This window comes from Oncorhynchus mykiss, chromosome 19 (genome assembly GCF_013265735.2).
Source record: "Oncorhynchus mykiss isolate Arlee chromosome 19, USDA_OmykA_1.1, whole genome shotgun sequence".
NCBI lineage: Eukaryota > Metazoa > Chordata > Actinopteri > Salmoniformes > Salmonidae > Oncorhynchus > Oncorhynchus mykiss.
In genome coordinates, this window is record NC_048583.1 from 46,682,991 (window position 1) to 46,704,651 (window position 21,661).

The 21,661-nt window shown below is 46.2% G+C and overlaps 1 protein-coding gene across 3 annotated transcripts in view; it reads left to right on the top strand.

Moving 5' to 3' along the window:
- The window catches only part of LOC110498012 (runt-related transcription factor 3), an 82,190-nt gene that overhangs the window by 47,034 nt on the left and 13,495 nt on the right, over window positions 1-21,661 (top strand). For 2 of the 3 annotated variants that reach the window (XM_036954936.1, XM_036954937.1), the window contains exons 6-7: window positions 10,885-11,049; window positions 21,218-21,289. In XM_036954936.1, coding sequence (XP_036810831.1) covers window positions 10,885-11,049; window positions 21,218-21,289 — 237 coding nt within the window. The remainder of the gene's footprint in view (window positions 1-10,884; window positions 11,050-21,217; window positions 21,290-21,661) is intronic. The other variant, XM_036954938.1, reaches the window with a different exon arrangement.

The window sequence follows — 21,661 nt, forward strand, 5'->3', positions numbered from 1 at the left end:
CCCTCAAATACCCCCAAACCCCTCAACTACCCCAAACCCCTCAGCTACCCCCAAACTCCTAACTACCCCAAACCCCTAACTACCCCAAACCCCTAACTACCCCAAGCCCCTCAGCTTTCCCCAAACCTTTCAACTACCTCTAAACCCGTAACTACCCCAAACCCCTCAACTACCTCCAAACCCCTCAGCTATCCCCAAACCCTCAATGACCCCAAACCCCTCAGCTATCCCCAAACCCCTCAACTACCCCAAACCCCTCAACTACCTCCAAACCCCTCAGCTATCCCCAAAACCCTCAACTACCTCTAAACCCTTAACTACCCCAAACCCCTCAACTACCTCCAAACCCCTCAACTACCCCAAACCCCTCAACTACCCCAAACCGCTCAGCTATCCCCAAACCCCTCAGCTATCCCCAAACCCCTCAACTACCTCCAAACCCCTCAGCTATCCCCAAACCCCTCAACTACCCCAAACCCCTCAACTACCTCCAAACCCCTCAGCTATCCCCAAACCCCTCAACTACCTCTAAACCCTTAACTACCCCAAACCCCTCAACTACCTCCAAACCCCTCAACTACCCCAAACCCCTCAACTACCCCAAACCGCTCAGCTATCCCCAAACCCCTCAGCTATCCCCAAACCCCTCAACTACCTCCAAACCCCTCAGCTATCCCCAAACCCATAACCCCTCAGCTATCCCCAAACCCCTCAACTACCTCTAAACCCTTAACTACCCCAAACCCCTCAACTACCTCCAAACCCCTCAACTACCCCAAACCGCTCAGCTATCCCCAAACCCCTCAGCTAGCCCCAAACCCCTCAACTACCCCAAACCGCTCAGCTATCCCCAAACCCCTCAGCTATCCCCAAACCCCTCAACTACCCCAAACCGCTCAGCTATCCCCAAACCCCTCAGCTATCCCCAAACCCCTCAGCTACCCCCAAACCCCTCAACTACCCAAACCCCTCAGCTATCCCCAAACCCCTCAGCTATCCCCAAACCCCTCAACTACCCAAACCCCTCAGCTACCCCCAAACCCCTCAGCTACCCAAACCCCTCAGCTACCCCCAAACCCCTCAACTACCCCAAACCCCTCAGCTACCCAAACCCCTCAGCTATCCCCAAACCCCTCAACTACCCGGTCCCATAGGATAACTGTTTTTGGTTCCAGGTAGAACCCTTTTTGGTTCCAGGTAGAACCCTTTTTGGTTCCAGGTAGAACCCTTTTGGGTTCCATGTAGAACACGCTGTAGAAAGTGGAACCAAACTTGGGACCAAAAGGTTTCTACCTGCAACCAAAAAGGGTTCTTCAAAGCGATCTCCTATGGGGACAGCCGAAGAACCCTACAAGGTTCTAGATAGCACTAATTTTTCTATGAGTGAACTGTAGATAATGCCACTTAAGCCCAAGCACTGCAAATGAGCCTAAATACCACAGACAAGGAATTTAGACAGAGAGGGAGAGAGAAAGAGCTAAACCATTCAGTTAGCCCATCACTTTTTCTTCTCATCACGGTTTACTGTGTCTCTGTTTGCTGTTCTGAAAGTCCTTGTGACATGAATGCAGAAGTTTCTATCAAGGAGGAAAAAAGGACGAGCATAGCATTGTCTACTGCTTTGTTGTGCCCCCTTTCTACTCCTCAGGTTAGTCATATAGGCTCCTGTCTGCTCCTGTCTGGTTGGACAAACACACACAAACATGCAGGGGGTGGAGGGGGGTGGGGGATAGAATGCGCTCAACAACATTTGAACTTGATATTCGCTGATGTCATACGCAGCAAGTGGACACACAAACAATTACAGAATTCTATAAAGAGACCTCAGCAAGTGCTTTTAATTCTCCCTGATGATGGAAGTGAGGCTGCCAGGGGACTTTTTCTCAGAAACACAGAAAAGCCAATTTCATACCCAAACTCAGCTCCCCTTCCTCCCCCAAACTCACAGCCCAAACGTCTTTCCTGTTTACCTACCAGTGGAGAGAAGTATAAGCCCACTCTATGTACTGCTTCTTCCTTATTTACTCTCACCCATACAAGAGGGAGCCATTACCACCTTTTAGACCTCATTTAATAAAGGTTCAGATCTCCATTTAGAAAAATAAATGTCCCATGAGTTGGAATATTTACTCCCTTACTGCATTATGACAATAAACCGTTTTTCTATGGCGAGGGGTGTTTGGGAGGGGGTGGATAGTGGGAAGAAGTATCTGTGGCTTACTGGAAACCCATGGGGTTGACATGTTTATTTTTCTGGGACTTCATATTAAGGAACAGGCAGCAAATAATAGGTGTTTGGAGATGTAATGTTGGTTCCAGAGCTGGAGGACTGAGTAATCCCATGGGCAAACATGGAGGAGAGAAGCTTCTTCAACCTGTGGTTCAAACATCAGTTTATACTAACCACTGAATTTGAATGTCTGGTCTGTACTATGAGAATGTGACCAGGGCTTCTTCCTGTGGCACTCTGCTGACCTTGATCATATTCAAGATTAAAGTGTACAACATCATTTCTATTTGTATTTATTAGGGATCCCCATGCTGCCAAGGCAGCAGCTACTCTTCCTGGCGTCCAAACCCATTAAGACACTTAGATATTGCAACAATAAAAATATATATTCTTGTACACATTCAGCGCTACCAGTCCCCTGTTTAAATGCTGTTTATGGACAGACCTTGGAACCCCATCACTGGAAACTGACATACATTTACACAGCAACCTCCTCATACACACACTTACCCACAAGAACACACACACTTTTACTTTTCCAGTTCTAATTTTGCCAGTCTGGCTAAACCTGTCTGGATGAGTCTGAATCACGAATGCAGACATCTTCCACTCTCCCCGCTAATCACTCACTCACTCACACACACACACACACACACACACACACACACACACACACACACACAGACACACACACACACACACACACACACACACACACACACACACACACACACACACACACACACACACACACACACACACACACACACACACACACGCACACACACACACACACACACACACACAAATACAGAGGAAAAGTTACACCTGCCCATTGACACAGCCGGAGTCTTTCTTCCTGTCAGTTGTTACTCTGAGCGGTATGTGTGTGTGTGTGTGTGTGTGTGTGTGCCAAAATGGCCTTTGCATGCTCGTAGCTATACGTGCGTAGGTGTTTGTGTTTAAGTTTATGCGCACCGAGGTGTGAAACCTTTGACACGTCTGCTAGCGTTGCGTTGACACGTGACAACGATGGTTGCTTTCCTTTCCAACAGATCTGCGAGGACACCTCACTGCTTAGCACACCCTGGCTACCCCTGTACACACAGCCGTGCAACCCCTACAACCTCTCACCAGAGCTAAAACAACACTCTCAGAGCAGCTTGTTTCTTTAATATGATCTGTCACTGGGGTGAAAAAGGGCCCTCTCTGTTCAGCAGGCTGAGTCTGCAGCATGGGAAGGGTTGTGCTCAGGCAACCATCCAAAGAGGTGCTGAAAAACAACCTCCTTCACCCTGTACTCTCCTCACCGGCTACCTCACCCTCTCCTCACCCTCTCCCTCACCCTCTCCTCACCCCCTCCCTCACCCACCTTTACTGCCTCCCTCCTACTAACACACATCACCCCTCCCCTCCACCAGAGGAAATACATACATAGTATGGTGGAACAACAGAGAGATGATTGCTCAGTGCTACGGGCCTCTCTGTATTGTTAGTGGATGTGGGTGGGCCTGCACCCCTCCACTCATACTGCCTGCCCTGACCTGCCCCAGGCATAGCCCCTATTCCTTTCTAATCACACACACACACATACACACACACACACACACACACACACACACACACACACACACACACACACACACACACACACACACACACACACACACACACACACACACACACACGCACACACACACACACACACACACACATCTAACTACACTCCTGCTACGCAGCCTTATCCCTTCATCAAGACAGGAAGGCTGGATCTGTGCTCACACACACAGTCTCACATTTTCTCCCCTGCTGTGAGTTGGTTTTCAGCCCTGCTGTAGACAGGGGGATTTCAGGCTGAGTATGGTCCCCAGGGGAAGCCTAGCTAACATCTGCCTCTGAGACAGACAGACATGCATGCATGCATACAGACAGGCAGCAGTAACAGGTTGGGGAGAGAGCCAGGCTTAGCTAAACCTCCCCTGATAGATTGGTGTAGGCTGTGGAAATCCCACCGGTACATTACCTATCAAAATATTACAGAGAGAAATAAAAAAGCACAGGCATCATCAAGCAGCAGTGTCCCACATTCAGGTTAAAAAAAAACATGAGGGCAGTGTACTAGTCACAGCCACATAAGTATTATGGAATACTAAAGGTAGTCCGTCTCATGGTGGTAGTTTACAGTGAAATACTGCATCCATTCAGTTCATGACATGGACATCAATATATAACAAGATACATTCATTGCATTGAAAGAGTTCATTGCTTGTGTGGTGTTTCTGTGTGTCTGTGTGTTTTTGAGACTAATTTAGAGCCAGACTATAAACAGACTAAACACAAACACTATTCAATAATAAAACCCACATCCTTCTGGGTCAGCCTCAAACTGATCTATGATTGGACAGCCTCTAAAGCCCAACTCTGTCATTGGTTGCATTGCTGTGGCAGTGTAATCGCTAATGCCTCAGGCATCTTGATGGTACCAGTGATAGTGAAAAGGGAAGTAAGAGAGGGTAGGGGAAAGGGGGAGGCAAAATAGTCAAGATAGGAGGAAGAGGAAGACAGGTGTGCAACGCTTCGCTCAACAGATGTTGAAACGTATTCGAGCTCCAATACAAAGCGGAAGTTTGCTAGCAACCCAGCCAACGCCACTACAACAAACTCTCAACTGTCGTTCTCAAGCAGGTTGACGTTTCTGACTGACGAAGAAACAGTTAAGAGAGCTTATAGTTCAGGATAGAAACAGTCAGAGAGTTTACAGTTCAGTATAGAAAGTATAGGGCCTATTGCCTTGAAATATTCCTCCCTAATACACACACTCACACACACGTCCCTCAACACACTCAACAGCAGCATGTTAGTCGAATGTGTTGTTTTTGTCAAGCTGTGAATCAGACAGGGAGAGGCTGGCATCAACATGTCCTAATAATAGAGCTAAACAAACCCAGAACTCTGCACTACAGCTATTGGTGTAGGACTGACACATAATCCCTCTCACTTACTATGTACACCTATTCTGTATACAGGCAGAGTGCACAGTCCTTATAGACGTGTTATAGTTTTCAGTCTGATACAGGCACTCAACCAATTCTAGTCTGTTATCAAGGGCCTACCAAGTCCATTTATACGACGGATACAAATATTTACACTTCAAATATATTCAGCACAGATCTGGGTCCGGGCCAAGGCACGTATTGCCATTTGCAGTCCAGATAGAGTTTCACTTTGCCCCTGAAAGCACGCCCAGCCCTTTACTAAAAAGAGCTTGTGTTTAATGTGTCTCTCATTGGAAGGGAACATATGTTTCTTTCTTTCAATGTTAGAAAAAAAGGAGCGGCACAGGGGTGAGGGAGGAAAGGGGCCATATCGGGTGATCATTCAGCTGGACCCGTCAGCGTTTAGGAGCTGTCATTAGCACCCTCTGAGCAAACACTGTCTCTGTGTTCCACTGATATGGGCTTTAGGGGGTTAGGGTGGGACTCGCTGAGATTGGCACGTCTGGTCTGAAGGGGTTGGTCAGCTCTTGGTAAGAGTTGCCCGTTGGCACAGGTCTACGTTCCATAAGTACTAACCTTAATCATTCTGCTCCTTGTGGCTCAATGTCATTTTGTAGGCGATCAGGGTTGATCATTTTGCTCTTCAGTGTTTCAATTCAAAGGGACCAGTCACAGGGTCAGTTTCCCACACGGATGTATCTTATCTGTTACACTTGAACCTATCTACATGTTCTGAAGAGCACAAAAAAACACGGGGGGCATCAAGGCCCTCTGTCTTCAGTTAATCTGCTGATAAATGATATTGTATTGGCCAAAGAAAACAGAAACGGTGGGTGGGAAAAGCACAGCCATTATTCCTACAGAGATTTTCAGTGAAATGGATTTTCAGTACATCATTAATACCAGACATTTTATATCAACCTTTTTATTTGGTCCTCACAGTCCTTATAATGCTGTAAGATGATGCAACAGCCATCTAGAGAGGAAGCTAGTAAATCTACAGCTTCTGGCATCCATTTTACCTCTTCCATGTATTGAGCGCTGGTGTTTGAACCACATCATCCCTGCCTCCCTGTTGGCCTCCATCTCCCAGCTCTATCTTGTGGTTATGATATCATAGAGAAACAACTGGGCATTCTTTCCTAAGTGCACCCTGACACATAAAATATTCATCCACCACAGAATCCCCTCCGAAATGGGTCCGTGGTGCACAGAGAACCCTGGTCGAGACCCTACAGAGTGGGAGTCAACCTCTGGCGTTCTACCAGACATATGGATGAGTGGGGTCAGGCCTAAAAAGATGTTTAAACACTGCATTGAACAGCATCAGGCAAAGGGCTCTGTCTGTCTCTTAACCTAGAGTCGATATACGTGCCCCTGTGGGAAACTAATTAGCATAATACAAAAATCCCCATAAAAATCTTTCTGTTTAAGCTCGAGATATGTTTTTTTAATTTGCATTGGATGTGTCTCAATTCACTGCATCCACCTATGTAACACTGACACATCCCGAAAATCTGTCTTCCCACAGAATTGTCTGTAGCGTCCGAATGGCCTAAACTATATGAGACTCTCACGACCATGTCGGTTGTATTTCTCTACAAGACCCGCCACCATTGCACCAATCCATTTCCTCTCTATGAGGCTTAGAAGGGTGATGTCTAAGAGAAGACAAGAGGAGGAAGGTTGTATATACTGTAAATACTGTATGTTAGCTTCCACATGGAAAACTGTTGAAGTCTTCTCTTATATATAAAAAAGGGAGGGACAGAGAGGGAAGGGGAGAAAGACGGGGGAGAGAGAGAGAGAGAAGGGGGTAAAGAGGGGGGAGAGAGAGAGAGAAGGGGATAAAGAGGGGGGAGAGAGGAGAGCTATAGTCAACCATGTGAGTTGACTTGTAGTGTTAACAGTAACTGTGGGGTTTGGGGTAATGAGCACCAGGCCGGATCCTAATGAAGCCTCTGTCTGCTCTGCTCCTATGGTTCTCTCTCATGGTAACATTGGCTGGCCAACCCCTACTGGAAGTACAGAACAGTGTGTCATCACCACACTCCATGCCAGCTGGACCTGAGCTGCTGTGTGTGTGTGTGTGTGTGTGTGTGTGTGTGTGTGTGTGTGTGTGTGTGTGTGTGTGTGTGTGTGTGTGTGTGTGTGTGTGTGTGTGTGTGCGTGTGTGCGTGTGTGCGTGCGTGCGCGTGTGTGCGTGTGCATTTGTGTGTGTGTGTGTGCGTGTACACACGTGGGTGATCAAGCGGTATGATCTCTTTCATCACCAAAGCACCAGCCAGTTCATCCCAGACCAACACAGGCCACAGAAAAAAGTTAACAATGATCCATTTTTCCCCTGGTTGTTTTTGCCTGGTTGTTGTCTACTTCCACAGAGCTGTGGGATGTATCATTTCCCTGACCTGGTGTTCACCTCTTAATAACTGCACTAGGGGACACACATGGGTCTATATTTGGAGGGCCGTTTCCCCCAGACTGTGTCCCTGTGTCATAGTGAAATGGTGGGTTTATAGGTGGGGTCACTCACTATTACTACATCCTTCTGCGTTTTTTACGTCTGACTCCCAACACAGACAGCTGGACATGTTGAGCAGTCAAACAGCCCACATTCAGACATTACTTATATATACACACACACACACACACACACGCACGCAGCAACACACACACACACACACACACACACACACACACACACATACACACACACACACGCATGCAGCAACACACACACACACACGCATGCAGCAACACACACACACACACACACACACACACACACACACACTCACACACACACACACACACGCATGCAGCAACACACACGCACACACACACACACACACACACACACACACACACACACACACACACACACACACACACACACACACACACACACACACACACACACACACACACACAAACCCTCACACTCCTATACTCACATACTCACACTGAGAGGGTGTTGATCCCAGTGTGAGTATTCATGTGTTTGGTGTGTTTGTTACTGGTCATGTGGTGGTGTGTTTGTTACTGGTCATGTGGTGTGTTTGTTACTGGTCATGTGGTGGTGTGTTTGTTACTGGTCATGTGGTGGTGTGTTTGTTACTGGTCATGTGGTGTGTTTGATGGGCCTGTGTTGGTGTGTTTGTTACTGGTCATGTGGTGTGTTTGAGGGGCCTATGTTGGTGTGTTTGAGGGGCCTGTGTTGGTGTGTTTGTTACTGGTCATGTGGTGGTGTGTTTGTTACTGGTCATGTGGTGTGTTTGATGGGCCTGTGTTGGTGTGTTTGTTACTGGTCATGTGGTGTGTTTGAGGGGCCTATGTTGGTGTGTTTGAGGGGCCTGTGTTGGTGTGTTTGTTACTGGTCATGTGGTGTGTTTGAGGGGCCTGTGTTGGTGTGTTTGTTACTGGTCATGTGGTGTGTTTGTTACTGGTCATGTGGTGTGTTTGTTACTGGTCATGTGGTGTGTTTGAGGGGCCGATGTTGTAGTTTGGGTGATGGTTATTTATCTACAGTATGTTTGCATTTGAGAGCGATGACTTGAATGTGTCTGTGACTAGTCGTGGCACCATTGTAATGTAGACTATTCTACTTGGGAGTCAAGCTCAATCCACATAATTGTTATGTGTATGTCTGTGTGTGAAAGGGTGTGTGTTGGGGGGGGGGGGATAGAGAATACTACATTTTATGTAAAGAGAGGGAGTGATCTCTACCAAATGGACAGAGCGGTAAACGGCAGGATATATTACCCATGGGTCAAGTCGCAGGAGGGAAGATATATTGCCCATGGGTCAGTCTGGAGAGAGGGCGGGCAAAATCCATATCAGTCCGTCTGCTGGCCCCCTTTATATAGTGATAAAATATTCAAATCTAGCCATTACTTCACATTAGAGATGCCAGGGAGAAAACCACAGAATGTATACATGTTCTTTCAGACATGTGTTTGTTGCATTGATAGTTACATTAAAAGCCCTTCCTCCATTAGAGGAGTCCCTCATCCGGACTCACGTATGGCATTTAGGTGTGTGTGTGTGTGTGTGTGTGTGTGTGTGTGTGTGTGTGTGTGTGTGTGTGTGTGACATCACATGTTAAATATGATTGAGAAAGATTGCATTGAATTAGCCTTGTACTGTAAGTATGCCTTTTATGGAAAGCTTTTCAGTGGAAGAGATATTAAAGTGATAAGGGTTTGCTTGTAGAATTTGGTCTTTCTGCGTCGTCTTCAGATCGGATGTATGCGAGGTGTCAAATATGCTTTAATTCATACATTCCAATCTTTCTCATCACACACACCTCCACGAACATGCACACATGTGCAACACGTCCACACAGTGTGTTCCAGTATGAGTGCTATAGTCTAGGAGGGATGTCTGGGTGTTTCCCTCACTGAGTGACTGCTTTGTCAGCCCTGAGTCGCTGTGAGACGTACAGTATAGTCACTATTTGGACAAGTAGACCCAGTCTGTGGTGTTGTACTGGGGTTATACTGAGGTTGTACTGAGGTTATACTGGGTTTATACTGAGGTTGTACTGGCGTTATACTGAGGTTGTACTGGCGTTATACTGAGGTTGTACTGGGGTTATACTGCCGTTATACTGGGGTTGTACTGGGGTTATACTGCCGTTATACTGGGGTTGTACTGGCTTTATACTGGGGTTGTACTGGTGTTATACTGAGGTTGTACTGGGGTTATACTGGCGTTATACTGGGGTTGTACTCGGGTTATACTGGCGTTATACTGAGGTTGTACTGAGGTTATACTGGGGTTGTACTGGCGTTATACTGGGGTTGTACTGAGGTTATACTGGGGTTGTACTGTGGTTATACTGTGGTTGTAATGGGGTTGTACTGGGGTTGTGCTGGGGCTGTGCTGGGTTATACCGGGGTTATACTGGGGTTGTACTGGGGTTATGCTGGGGATGTTTTGGGGTTGTATTGAGTTATACTGGGGTTGTAATGGGGTTGTACTGGGGTTGTGCTGGGGCTGTGCTGGGTTATACCGGGGTTATACTGGGGTTGTACTGTTGAGTCGACAAGTTAGGGGATAAGGGGATAGATTCGCAGTATTTTCTGTTGCTGTAATTATAACCTATTTCATACTATCCTTATCATGTAATTATTGTATTATTAAGCTAGTACTATTGTTATACACTAGATAGAGTATTAGTGGTATTCCATGTATCTGATTATAACACAAAGGCAGGTGCAGGTTTAGCCCAACCACAACACCACTGCCTGTCAACATTCTATTCATATGTTTCTATTTCTAAGTAAACTTGGCTACTGTTATTTTCTATAATCCGATTTAAATAGATTAGTTGGTGGAGAACAGAGGGCTTTATTCCTATAATATGATTATGTCACTGTACTATCCCCTATCGCCAATATATACCCTCCCACTTCAAAACAGACTCACAAGGCCTAGTAAACTGTTGGTGCCATGGAGAGATCTGAGGAAAGAAAAACTGAAATATTACAGCAGACATAACATTTGGATGTACTGTTGTTTTTTCTATTTTTGACTATTTACTACCGCTGTGGAAAATGAATAAAGTGCCATGATTTCCCGGCTGTGTAGGTGGTAATTTGGGTCTCCTCTCTCTCTCATTTTCTCTCTCTGTGTCCTTCTCTCATCCTCCCTCAGGACACAGGGTGAAGCTAGAGGATCCCCAGAAGATGCAGTTCTCTGATAGGCTGACAGAGATTGAGCGCTACCAGCGGGCCAGCCTGAGGATGGGGCCTGGTAACCCCCAGCCCCGGCCCATGCACCAGAGCCACCTGGGGCCCTCCACCCAGTCCCAGATACAAGGTAGGACCACTGACCACACAGGAACCCCTATCACACTGACTCTTTCACTCTGTCTGTCCCAATTCAGAGCTGCTCACTCATCACAAACACTCCACGTTCTGCTACAGTACTGTATAGAGGTTTGGTCTACAAATGCCTCTCCCTAACTGTGACACATAATGAACTGACAGTGTTGCTCTAACTTTATCTCTATGGGCTGAGTTAGTCTGTATGTGGCAGGCTGAGGCCCCAGGTTGAGTTAGTCTGTATGTGGCAGGCTGAGGCCCCAGGTTGAGTTAGTCTGTATGTGGCAGGCTGAGGCCCCAGGTTGAGTTAGTTTTATGTGGCAGGCTGAGGCCCCATGTTGAGTTAGTCTGTATTTGGCAGGCTGAGGCCCCATGTTGAGTTAGTCTGTATGTGGCAGGCTGAGGCCCCATGTTGAGTTAGTCTGTAAGTGGCAGGCTGAGGCCCCCATGTTGAGTTAGTCTGTATGTGGCAGGCTGAGGCCCCAGGTTGAGTTAGTCTGTATGTGGCATGCTGAGGCCCCAGGTTGAGTTAGTCTGTATGTGGCAGGCTGAGGCCCCATGTTGAGTTAGTCTGTATGTGGCAGGCTGAGGCCCCATGTTGAGTTAGTCTGTATGTGGCAGGCAGAGGCCCCAGGTTGAGTTAGTCTGTAAGTGGCAGGCTGAGGCCCCCATGTTGAGTTAGTTTGTATGTGGCAGGCTGAGGCCCCAGGTTGAGTTAGTCTGTACGTGGCAGGATGAGGCCTCAGGTTGAGTTAGTTTTATGTGGCAGGCTGAGGCCCCGGGTTGAGTTAGTCTGTACGTGGCAGGCTGAGGCCTCAGGTTGAGTTAGTTTTATGTGGCAGGCTGAGGCCCCAGGTTGAGTTAGTTTTATGTGGCAGGCTGAGGCCCCAGGTTGAGTTAGTTTTATGTGGCAGGCTGAGGCCCAAGGTTGAGTTAGTTTTATGTGGCAGGCTGAGGCCCAAGGTTGAGTGCAACCCTCCCTGCTGATATGAGAGCCCAGACCTGGGGGAGGGTCCAGTACATTTACTGGCAGGGGCCGCTCACTCACGCCAGCTCTGTCCCCGGATGCCCTGCGTCGGTGAGGCCCGGGGCCGCAGAGAGCAGGACGCAGGGTCTAGTCTGGGGCTAGGTGGAACCCTGATCCCTGCCAAACAGCCTGACTGGAGCACTGGGGCTGGTTCACCATGTCACACTACAGCCTCAGGAATCTCACAGCCACCTGGTACCTCTGCAATCACGTCAGTCTCAGGCTGACTGGCTTAACAGGGCAGATCTGCAGTTGAGACAGTGTGGAGGAGGGGAATGTGTGTGTGTGTGTGTGTGTGTGTGTGTGTGTGTGTGTGTGTGTGTGTGTGTGTGTGTGTGTGTGTGTGTGTGTGTGTGTGTGTGTGTGTGTGTGTGTGTGTGTGTGTGTGTGTGTGTGTGTGTGTGTCTAATGGGAAAGGGGGTACGTGGGTGGAGGTTTGCTCACAGACATATGTCAGAGCTTCTGAACATGATGGCATGTCTGGAAGTGTGCAGACAAAACACTAATATGCACACGCATATGCACACAGACACACACACAGACACTGTCCTCTCTCACCCACTCCCTAGTTCTCATGCAGGGGGTTAAGGCTGACAGACAGAGTGAGGCTCCTTCCCAGTTAATGAGCCTATATCAGTGTGTTGTAAAGGTGTTTAGGAGTGTTTTGCTCTCTGTTGGTGGAAGTGTATATCTCGGTACATGGGGTTTAGCCTTGTACTCCTGACTCACCACTGTAACCTAGATACACTATATATACAAAAGTATTTGGACACCCCTTCAAATGACTGGATTCTACATCTCCACAGACACACATTGGCAGTAGAATGGCCTTACTGAAGAGCTCAGTGACTTTCAATGTGGCACTGTCATAGGATGCCACCTTTCCAACAAATCAGTTCATCAAATTTCTGCCCTGCTAGAGCTGCCCCGGTCATCTGTAAGTTCTGAAACGTCTAGGAGCAACAACGGCTAAGCCATGAAGTGAAGCCACACATGCTCACAGAACGGGACCGCTGAATGCTGAAGTGCATAGCGCGTAAAAATCGTCTGTCATCGTTTGTAACACTCACTACCGAGTTCCAAACTGCCTCTTGAATCAAGGTCGGCACAATAACTGTTCGCCAGGAGCTTCATGAATTGGGTTTCCATGGTGTCGGCTGGAGTGGTGTAAAAATCGCTGCCATTGGACTCTGGAGCAGTGGAAACACGTTCTCTTGAGTGATGAATAACGCTTCACCATATGGCAGGCTGATGGACGAATCTGGGTTTGGCTACCTGCCCCTATAAAGGTTGGTGGAGGAGGAATAACGGTCTGGGGCTGTTTTTCATAGTTTGGGCTAGGCCCCTTAGTTCCAGTGAAGGGAAATCTTAATGCTACATTATACAATGGCATTCTGAACGATTCTGTGCTTCCAACTTTGTGGCAACAGTTTGGGGAAGGCCTTTTCCTGTTTCGGCATGACAATGCCTCCAGTGAAAAAAGCTAGGTCCATACAGAAATGGTTTGTCGAGATCAGTATGGAAGAACTTGACTGGCTTGCACAGAGCCCTGACCTCAACCCCATTGAACACCTTTGGGATGAATTGGAATGTCGACTGCGAGCCAGGCCTAATCGCCCAACATCAGTGCCAACCTCACTAATGTCTTTGTGGCTGAATGGAAGCAAGTCCCAGCAGCAATGTTCCAACATCTAGTGGAAAGCCTTCTCAGAAGAGTGGAGGCTGTTATAGCAGCAAAGTGGGGACCAACTCCATATAGATGCCAATGATTTTGGAATGAGATGTTCAACGAGCAGGTGTCCACATACCTTTGGTTATGTAGTGTAGCTGAGCTTAAACAACTCTGTTAATCAGCCAGTGCCATGGACCAGCAGGACCATGAGTAGTTAGCATCTATACAACTAAAGACAGTCCTACTGTTACACATTTCTTGATGGTTTAAAGTTTGTGTTCTGCACGTGAATGCGTGTTGTCTGTCATTGGAACGGCCCTGGCAGGTAAGCTTATCCAGATGGACTTACAATGCTGTTAAAAAGTATTTGCTCCCTTTTTGATTTTCTCTATTTTTGCATATTTTTTATACTGAATGATATCAGATCTTCAATCAAAACCTAATATTAGATCAGTGGTGGAAAAAGTACTTAGGTAAAAGTAAAGATACCTTACTAGAAAATGATTCAAGTAAAAGTGACCCAGTCACCCAGTAAAATACTACTTGAGTAAAAGTCTAAAAGTATTTGATTTTTAATATACTTAAGTATCAAAAATCCTTGTCCCATCGCGCTCTATTGAGTCCTTCTGGCAGGCCGGATGCACGCTGACTCGTGTCGCCAGTTGTACGGTGTTTCCTCCAACACATTGGTGCGGTTGGCTTCCGGGTTAAATGAGCAGTGTGTCAAGAAGCAGTGCGGCTTGGCAGGGTCTTGTTTCAGAGGACGCATGGCTCTCGACCTACGTCTCTCTCGACCTTCGCCAACTCTCGACCTTTGCCAGTTGCAGCGATGGGACAAGACTGAAACTACCAATTGGATATCACAAAAAAGGGGTAAAAAGTAAATGTAATTTCTCAAATATACTGAAATATCAAAAGTAATAGTAAAAATCCTTTCAAATTCCTTGTATAAAGCAAACCAGAGGGCACAATTCCATGGGGCACACTCTAACATTCACTAGGCAGGTAGCCTAGAGTGTTGGACTTGTAACCGAAAGGTTGGAAGATCGAATCCTCTGAGCTGACAAGGTAAAAAATCTGTCGTTCTGCCCCTGAACAAGGCAGTTACACTGTTCCTAGGCTGTCATTGAATATAAGGATTTGTTCCTAACTGACTTGCCTAGTTAAATATAGGCAAAACAAGCAAAGAAAACATTTGTGTTTATTGAGTCCTCCAGATCAGAGGCAGTAGGGAAGTTCATTGGACCACTTTCCTGTCCTGCTAAGCATTCAAAATGTAATGAGTACTTCTGGGTGTCAGGGAAAATGTACGGAGTAAAAAAGTACATGATTTTTGTTAGGAATATAGTGAAGTAAAAGTAAAAGTTGTCAAAAAATAATAATAGTACAAATACAAAAAAAACGACTTAACTAGTACTTTAAGTATTCTTACTTAAGTACTTTACACAACTGTATTAGATGAAGGGAACATGAGTTTACAAATAACAAAAGAACATTCTATTTATTTTATTAATTTAATGAAATAAGTTTGTAATTGTTGTGTTTTTTGTTCACTCAGGTTCCCTTTATCTAATATTAGGTTTTGGTTGAAGATCTGATAACATTTTGTGTAAAAAAAATATGCAAAAGTAGAGAAAATTATAAAGGGGGCAAATACTTTTTCCCGGCACAGTATCCATAAGGGCTTGCTAAATATCTCCAAATTCTTCCTGTCTAGCAGGGCAGCAGTGAGATGGCAAGTGAAGAAAGGCTCTGTGCTCTGCACTCGTCTGCCTAGCTGCAGGGGGATCAGTGCAGATCTTTATAAGCATGTCAGATCTCAAAGGCCTGCACCAATACAACACACACACACTGGGTGCACACACTCCTTCAGCACAGACACACCACATTCATGCGGCTCAGAGCTGCCAGGGATGAGATGCATAGAGCTCCAAACTGATTCCACACAACACCCGCCAGAGGCTAGAGGCCCTCTCTGAAGTGTGTGTGTTCGTGTGCGTGTGCGTGCGTTCGTGTGTGTGTAGACACAAGGAGGGGAGGACTGTACAATCACACACACCTTAATCTCTGGTATTACCACCATGACTGTGTAGCTCAGGGCTAATGCTAAAATAATCAAATAACAGTGGAGAGATGTTTTCCCTCCCCTTTCTACCTAGGCTTATATGTACCTTACATTTACACTTTTTGTTCATTTAGCAGACGCTCTTATACAGAGCGACTTACAGGAGTAATTAGTGTTAAGTGCCTTGCTCATGGGCACATCGGCATATTTTTCACTTAGTCGGCTCGGGGATTCAAACCAGCAACCTTTCGATTACTAGCCACTAGGCTACCTGCCGCCAATGTACTGTACACTTTGACACAGATCACTGGGCATGGCCATGTACAGAATTTATAGTAGTCATGCTTAGACAACACACTAATACAAACCTAGCTCAAACTAAAATAGTCCCTTGGTAATACAGGGATGTATTTACATATAAACACGACACACACCTCTGCTTTTGGCAGCCATCGCAGAAAGAGTTGTATCTTGCAGATACATTTAGTCCTGGATCTGTTTGTTTGAGAATCACTGGGTAATAGATGAGCCGTCAACACTTTAGAATGAAATGGATTCTCATCTTCTGATTGCTAAATATGTTTTCTATTATCTACACAGAAACCCAGAGTTTACAGCCGACAACAACAGGAAAAGATACAATGTAATCTCCTGCTAAAGCCCATTGCTTCATATAGATTTCTGAGCCAGGAAATAGTGTCTGAGTTTTGTCGTCAACATAACACTTTTGAGATGTCTGCTAAACGCTGCCCTGGTTCCTCAGACGTACACACACATACAGAATACACACACACAGACACACACACACAAAGTTACGTGCCAATGTTGCAAGCTCTGCTAGTGCTCCAGACAGACGGGATCATTAAGAGCTCATTACAGCACATGCAGTGACAGGATTCCAGCGCTCGGCTCACCACTTGTTTTTGTTCAGCCGTGGCCACAGGTGAGCCTGCTAGATGTGAAGAATTATCCTACGGGAGGGCATGTGGGAAGCTGTGTGTGTGTGTGGCTCTGCCAGAGCAGTAAAGCAAATCCCACACTCAGACAATCGGATACCATACCATTTTATTCTGGTTTTCTAAATGTGTATGTGTGTGTTCTAATGATATTCAGAGAATGCTGTCCATCTCCTTAAAGCACCCTGTGTATATTGTCTACAGTTTTTACCAGTCAAACCACGCAGACAAAGAGGCAAAGATGTTGAAGATGTTAAGATTAAATGGAAAGAAAATTAGATTTCAGGGAGACACTGCAAAAATAATCCTAGAAATTCCAGTTTTCCTCATTCTCTTTTCTAAAGGAGGCACACTTAACCAGCCTCAGACTGCTTTAACAAGGTCTCCAGACCAGAGCTGTTCTTTTAACTTAAATGTTTTTAGAAGAAAAAAAAGACAGTGTCAATCGTTGAATACAAAGTATTTTGCCTTTTGAGGTGGTATCATTTAACATGCTATTTGTTCCAACACCTGCGTTCCTAACTGGATGAATATCAGATACTAGCATAACTTTCCGCCATCTAGTCAATTGCTCGCTGCTTTGATGAGGGCCCAAGAAACGCTTTGCTGAGGAGGTGTGTGTGTGTGTGTGGGTGTGTGATGGCTGTGAGTGATAAAACACACTCTGGTTGTATTAATGCTCTCACCCCGATGAGGGATCTAGTCTTAATGATTCTAGCAGAGCAGGAAACAAAGGACCACCTCCTTGCTGCCCAGGACGATCCCATCTCAGCACCCTGTTAAGACCCCTCTAAAGACTGGCATGTCAGCATATGCCAGGAGACTGTAGTTCTGGGGTTATGGTAACCTCATCGCACATTAAATCAAGGCTAAGATAATACAAGAAGCTTCTCATTATGCTTCATAGAATGTACAGTATGATTCACAAGTTGGCATGCTAAGCCACTACACCTGGGAGATGTATATATGTGATATGTTACATGAAAACCATTTACTGGTGGTTACAGGACATGCTGTGAAGTACTCCTCCAATACATCAAAACTGTTCCAATGGCAAATATCTGCAGCCATTCTACTGTGGTGAAATGTCAAACAGCTGAATCTATCCTGGATTCTCTCTGGTTGTGAAAATCCTGCTAGCTATAGTGAGGCCCTACCCCTCCTCCCTTGTCCACAGGGACCACACTGTTTACTCCACATAAACAAGATGGCTGGCCCCCTAAGCAAACGCCTGCGCCAGTCTCTATCACTAACAGCCCTGATCAGACCCAGAGCCCTTAACCGCTGGTCCAGTGTCAGATTTGATTTAATCCTCCTAATGGTAAATGTTAGGATGTGGAGTTGGGTAATCTGGATCTGTGTCTAGCTCAAGCCTCAAACCCACTCTAACAGCCAGCAGGACATGATCAACCAATTATAACCAACAAAGAGTCACTGTGAGACACAACAAGCATGCCAGTCCCTGGAGCAGGCAACCAGGCACATTGCACATGCTTATAGATGGCAAGGCCATGTCTCTGTTTGGAAGTAGCAGATGTGGTTACTGGGTAGTTGTGTTGGTCTGTGGGTCGTTGACTATATGTCAGGACAAGACCAGAGAGAGGTGACCATGATGTGAGCCTGGTAGAAAGGCTGTTGGCTACAAGCTCCATTTGGGCATCAATGCATGCTGGTCCGTGCCAAACCCGTACAGGAAAGGAGCTCTATGGCCAAACGCAACCAAAACTAGCGGGAATCCAGACCAGCGACTAGTGATTCCGTTTTACTTTTACAGGGCTGTATTTACATAATATGTCAAAGGCAACCATGGAGTTTATTTGTTATGGTGCCTAAGAGCTGCACTTGTGGTCACTCTATTTTTTTGACCTTAGGATGAATTACTCAAACTGAAAATGTTTTTGTTCACCAATAAAAAAAATATTCTCTTTTGAAGCCATCTCTCCACAGTCAAAAGAAAAAGAGAAGGGAAAGCAAGTTTTTTACCAGACTCAACTGTTTGTGTTAGTTATAATTTAACATCAGAGCCGGGTCCAGTATTACATTTCAGCAATTACAGCCACTACATGTGTGCATGAGCAGTCTCTATTGACTCTGAGGAGAGGGGAAAGGGAAGGAGGGAGGGTGCGGGGCTCTCAAATAGAACGTAGGATTTTTCAGCCAATGTGTTTGTTTTTACTCATGTTAAAAGTGAGGGCTCAAAAGACATATAAAATGTCCCACATAGCTGAGCCAAGGCCATGTTCCTCCCCTCTCTCTCTCTCTCTCTCTCTCTCTCTCTCTCTCTCTCACTCTCTCTCTCTCTCACTCTCTCTCTCTCTCTATCTCCTTCTCTGTCTCTCTCTCTCTCTCTCTCTCACACTCTCTCCTTCTCTGTCTCTCTCTCTTTCTCTCTTTCTCACTCTTTCCGTCTCTCTCTCTCTCCTTCTCTGTCTCTCTCTCTCTCTCTACTTATCTGTCTCTCTCTCTCTCTCCTTCTGTCTCTCTCTCTCTCTCTCCTCTGTCTCTCTGTCTCACTCTCTTTCTCTCTCTCTCTCTCTCTCTGTCTCTCTCTCTCTCTCTCTCTCCTCTGTCTCTCTCTGTCTCTCTCTCGACTCTCACATTTTCTTTCTTCGTAGCGACGCCTAGGGCCTAAGTGAAACAGGAAGCCAGCACAAGCCCGGCATTCACTGTGTTTCAATGACACGCTTCATTGCGCCAGGCGCATTACATGTCTCTGAGGCGCTGCCGGATCCGGAGTCACGAGGAAGAACGCCATCTTGGTTTGAAATGTCTCAGCAGACGCCCTTTCATCTCCAACTGCACTTCAACTGCAGATTGTGTGTTTATTTGTGTCCTCCCAGCCATCAGTGGCGCCGCCCCAAAAACGTTAATATTTGTGACGCAGCCGTTGTCTCCTACCAATCCTGCACCTACCCCTTACCCCCTAATCTCTGGCCCCGCCCGGGGGCCGAGCCTCTTATTAACAGGGGTAATCTGTGCCGCTGGTATTGACGTTGTCCACAGGCCAATCAAAATATTTTTAAAAAATGTTTATTTTCTTGAGCGAATTGCACCAGCTGCTTCGAAGCCTTTCTGAATAACCCCATTTATGTGTAAGAATTTCCCATTGTGGGGCGAAGCTCGGAACCTCTCAGTGGCTGAGTGCTGATCTGGGCCTTTGGAGAGGAAGTAGAGTAGCTCCGAGGGTGAGAGAGCTTTTACACACCTCAGCCCCAGCCAGCCTGGGCCCAGTGTGGGCATAGGTGAACGACCCCTCCCTCCCTGTTCCTGGCCCCTCTCAAGGTCAGGATCACCACTGCTAATATAGCGGTTAGGATGTTGTTCCTCACCTCATACTGTAGCGTAGTGTTACTGTAGCAGGATGAGGGCCAGGGACATGACCAGAGTACTCTCCAGGCCTTAGTTAATGTATGTTAATGGAAAACTGCCATGCAAATATGTATGCCTATGAATCTGTATGTGTACTAGTGTTTATGAGAATGTTTGTGCGCGTGTGTGTGTGTGTGTGTGTGTGTGTGTGTGTGTGTGTGTGTCTGTGTTAACTGTCTGAGACAAGAGGCATGAAAAATACAGAGAGAGGATAATTGAGGAGGCTTGGACTACATATACATATCACCTGAGACTATTCACACTATATAACATCTTCAAGAACAGCTAAGGACAACATTTGACACATTCTGTTTCATAATTGTACATTAATAGATAAAACTGTCATACAAATATATTAACAGGAGATATATGACAGTGTCTCTATGAATCTGTATGTGTACTAGGGTTTGTATGAGAATGTTTGTGCATGTGTGTGTGTACAAGCATGGGTGTTTGAGGTCCATGGTTCGTGCAGGTTGGCTTGTAACAACTGCCCCATCTCAGACCGAGAGCAAACAGACACTATTTGCATGTCAAATTGTCAGCCTCCTGCGGTGTGGCCGTTGAGTGTGAACCAGGGTCCCACGCGCTGCGCCAGTAGGGATTCTTCTCTCCCTGACAGGCTGACTGGACAGGCCAACAAAGGCCTCACACCTCCGCTCACCAGCCCCTTGAGAGACCAAAATATTCTTGTTAGCTCCAACAACCCATCAGCCCTGCTTTCCCAGGCCCTCTCTCCAGTCTCACTCCAGTGAGAGCTCCCCCTCTGCCCTTCTCTCTGCTCAGTCAGCACAGACAGACCTGTCACAGGTAGACAGTTCCCCAAACATGTTGCAAGCTTTTTTTAGGGCATTGAGGAGACTCATTAAGTGCACATAACTACAGAATCATAACCTGAAACAATTATCTCTAAATACCTTGTACTTGTACTGTGCACCAGAATTAGAAACACTCATGTTATGAGGTTTTTGTCATACCGCACAGATTCAGTACCTGCCCAGGCTACAGTATTAGCAGGCTAGTGTCATGTCTAAATTCTCCTTAATTAACACATAATATCTGTGTTCATTGCAGCCCTGTGGTCTGACCAGATTGACCCACCAGCTCTGAAGACATGCAAAGTGGAGGACGACCTCAGATGGTCAAGTAAGAGAGATATAATATATACTCTGCCCTGGGTCCTATCCTCCAAAACTCATCTGAATCGTCTTTCTTCTCACTTGTGCTTTCTCTCCATTATTTTATAATTATCTCTCTCTCTCTCTCTCTCTCTCTCTCTCTCTCTCTCTCTCTCTCTCTCTCTCTCTCTCTCTCTCTCTCTCTCTCTCTCTCTCTCTCGCTCTCTCAACAGTACGAAGTAAACACAACAAACATTCTGCTCTCCTTAGATGACCCCAAATTTTTTGCGTGTGTGTGCAGGCCAGTATGGCAAGATGTTTGCAAGTGTTGTTTGTTGGTTTCTGAGGCTCAATCATAACATGCCAGGCCCAATCATGGCACAGTATAAGAGGTGTGGCG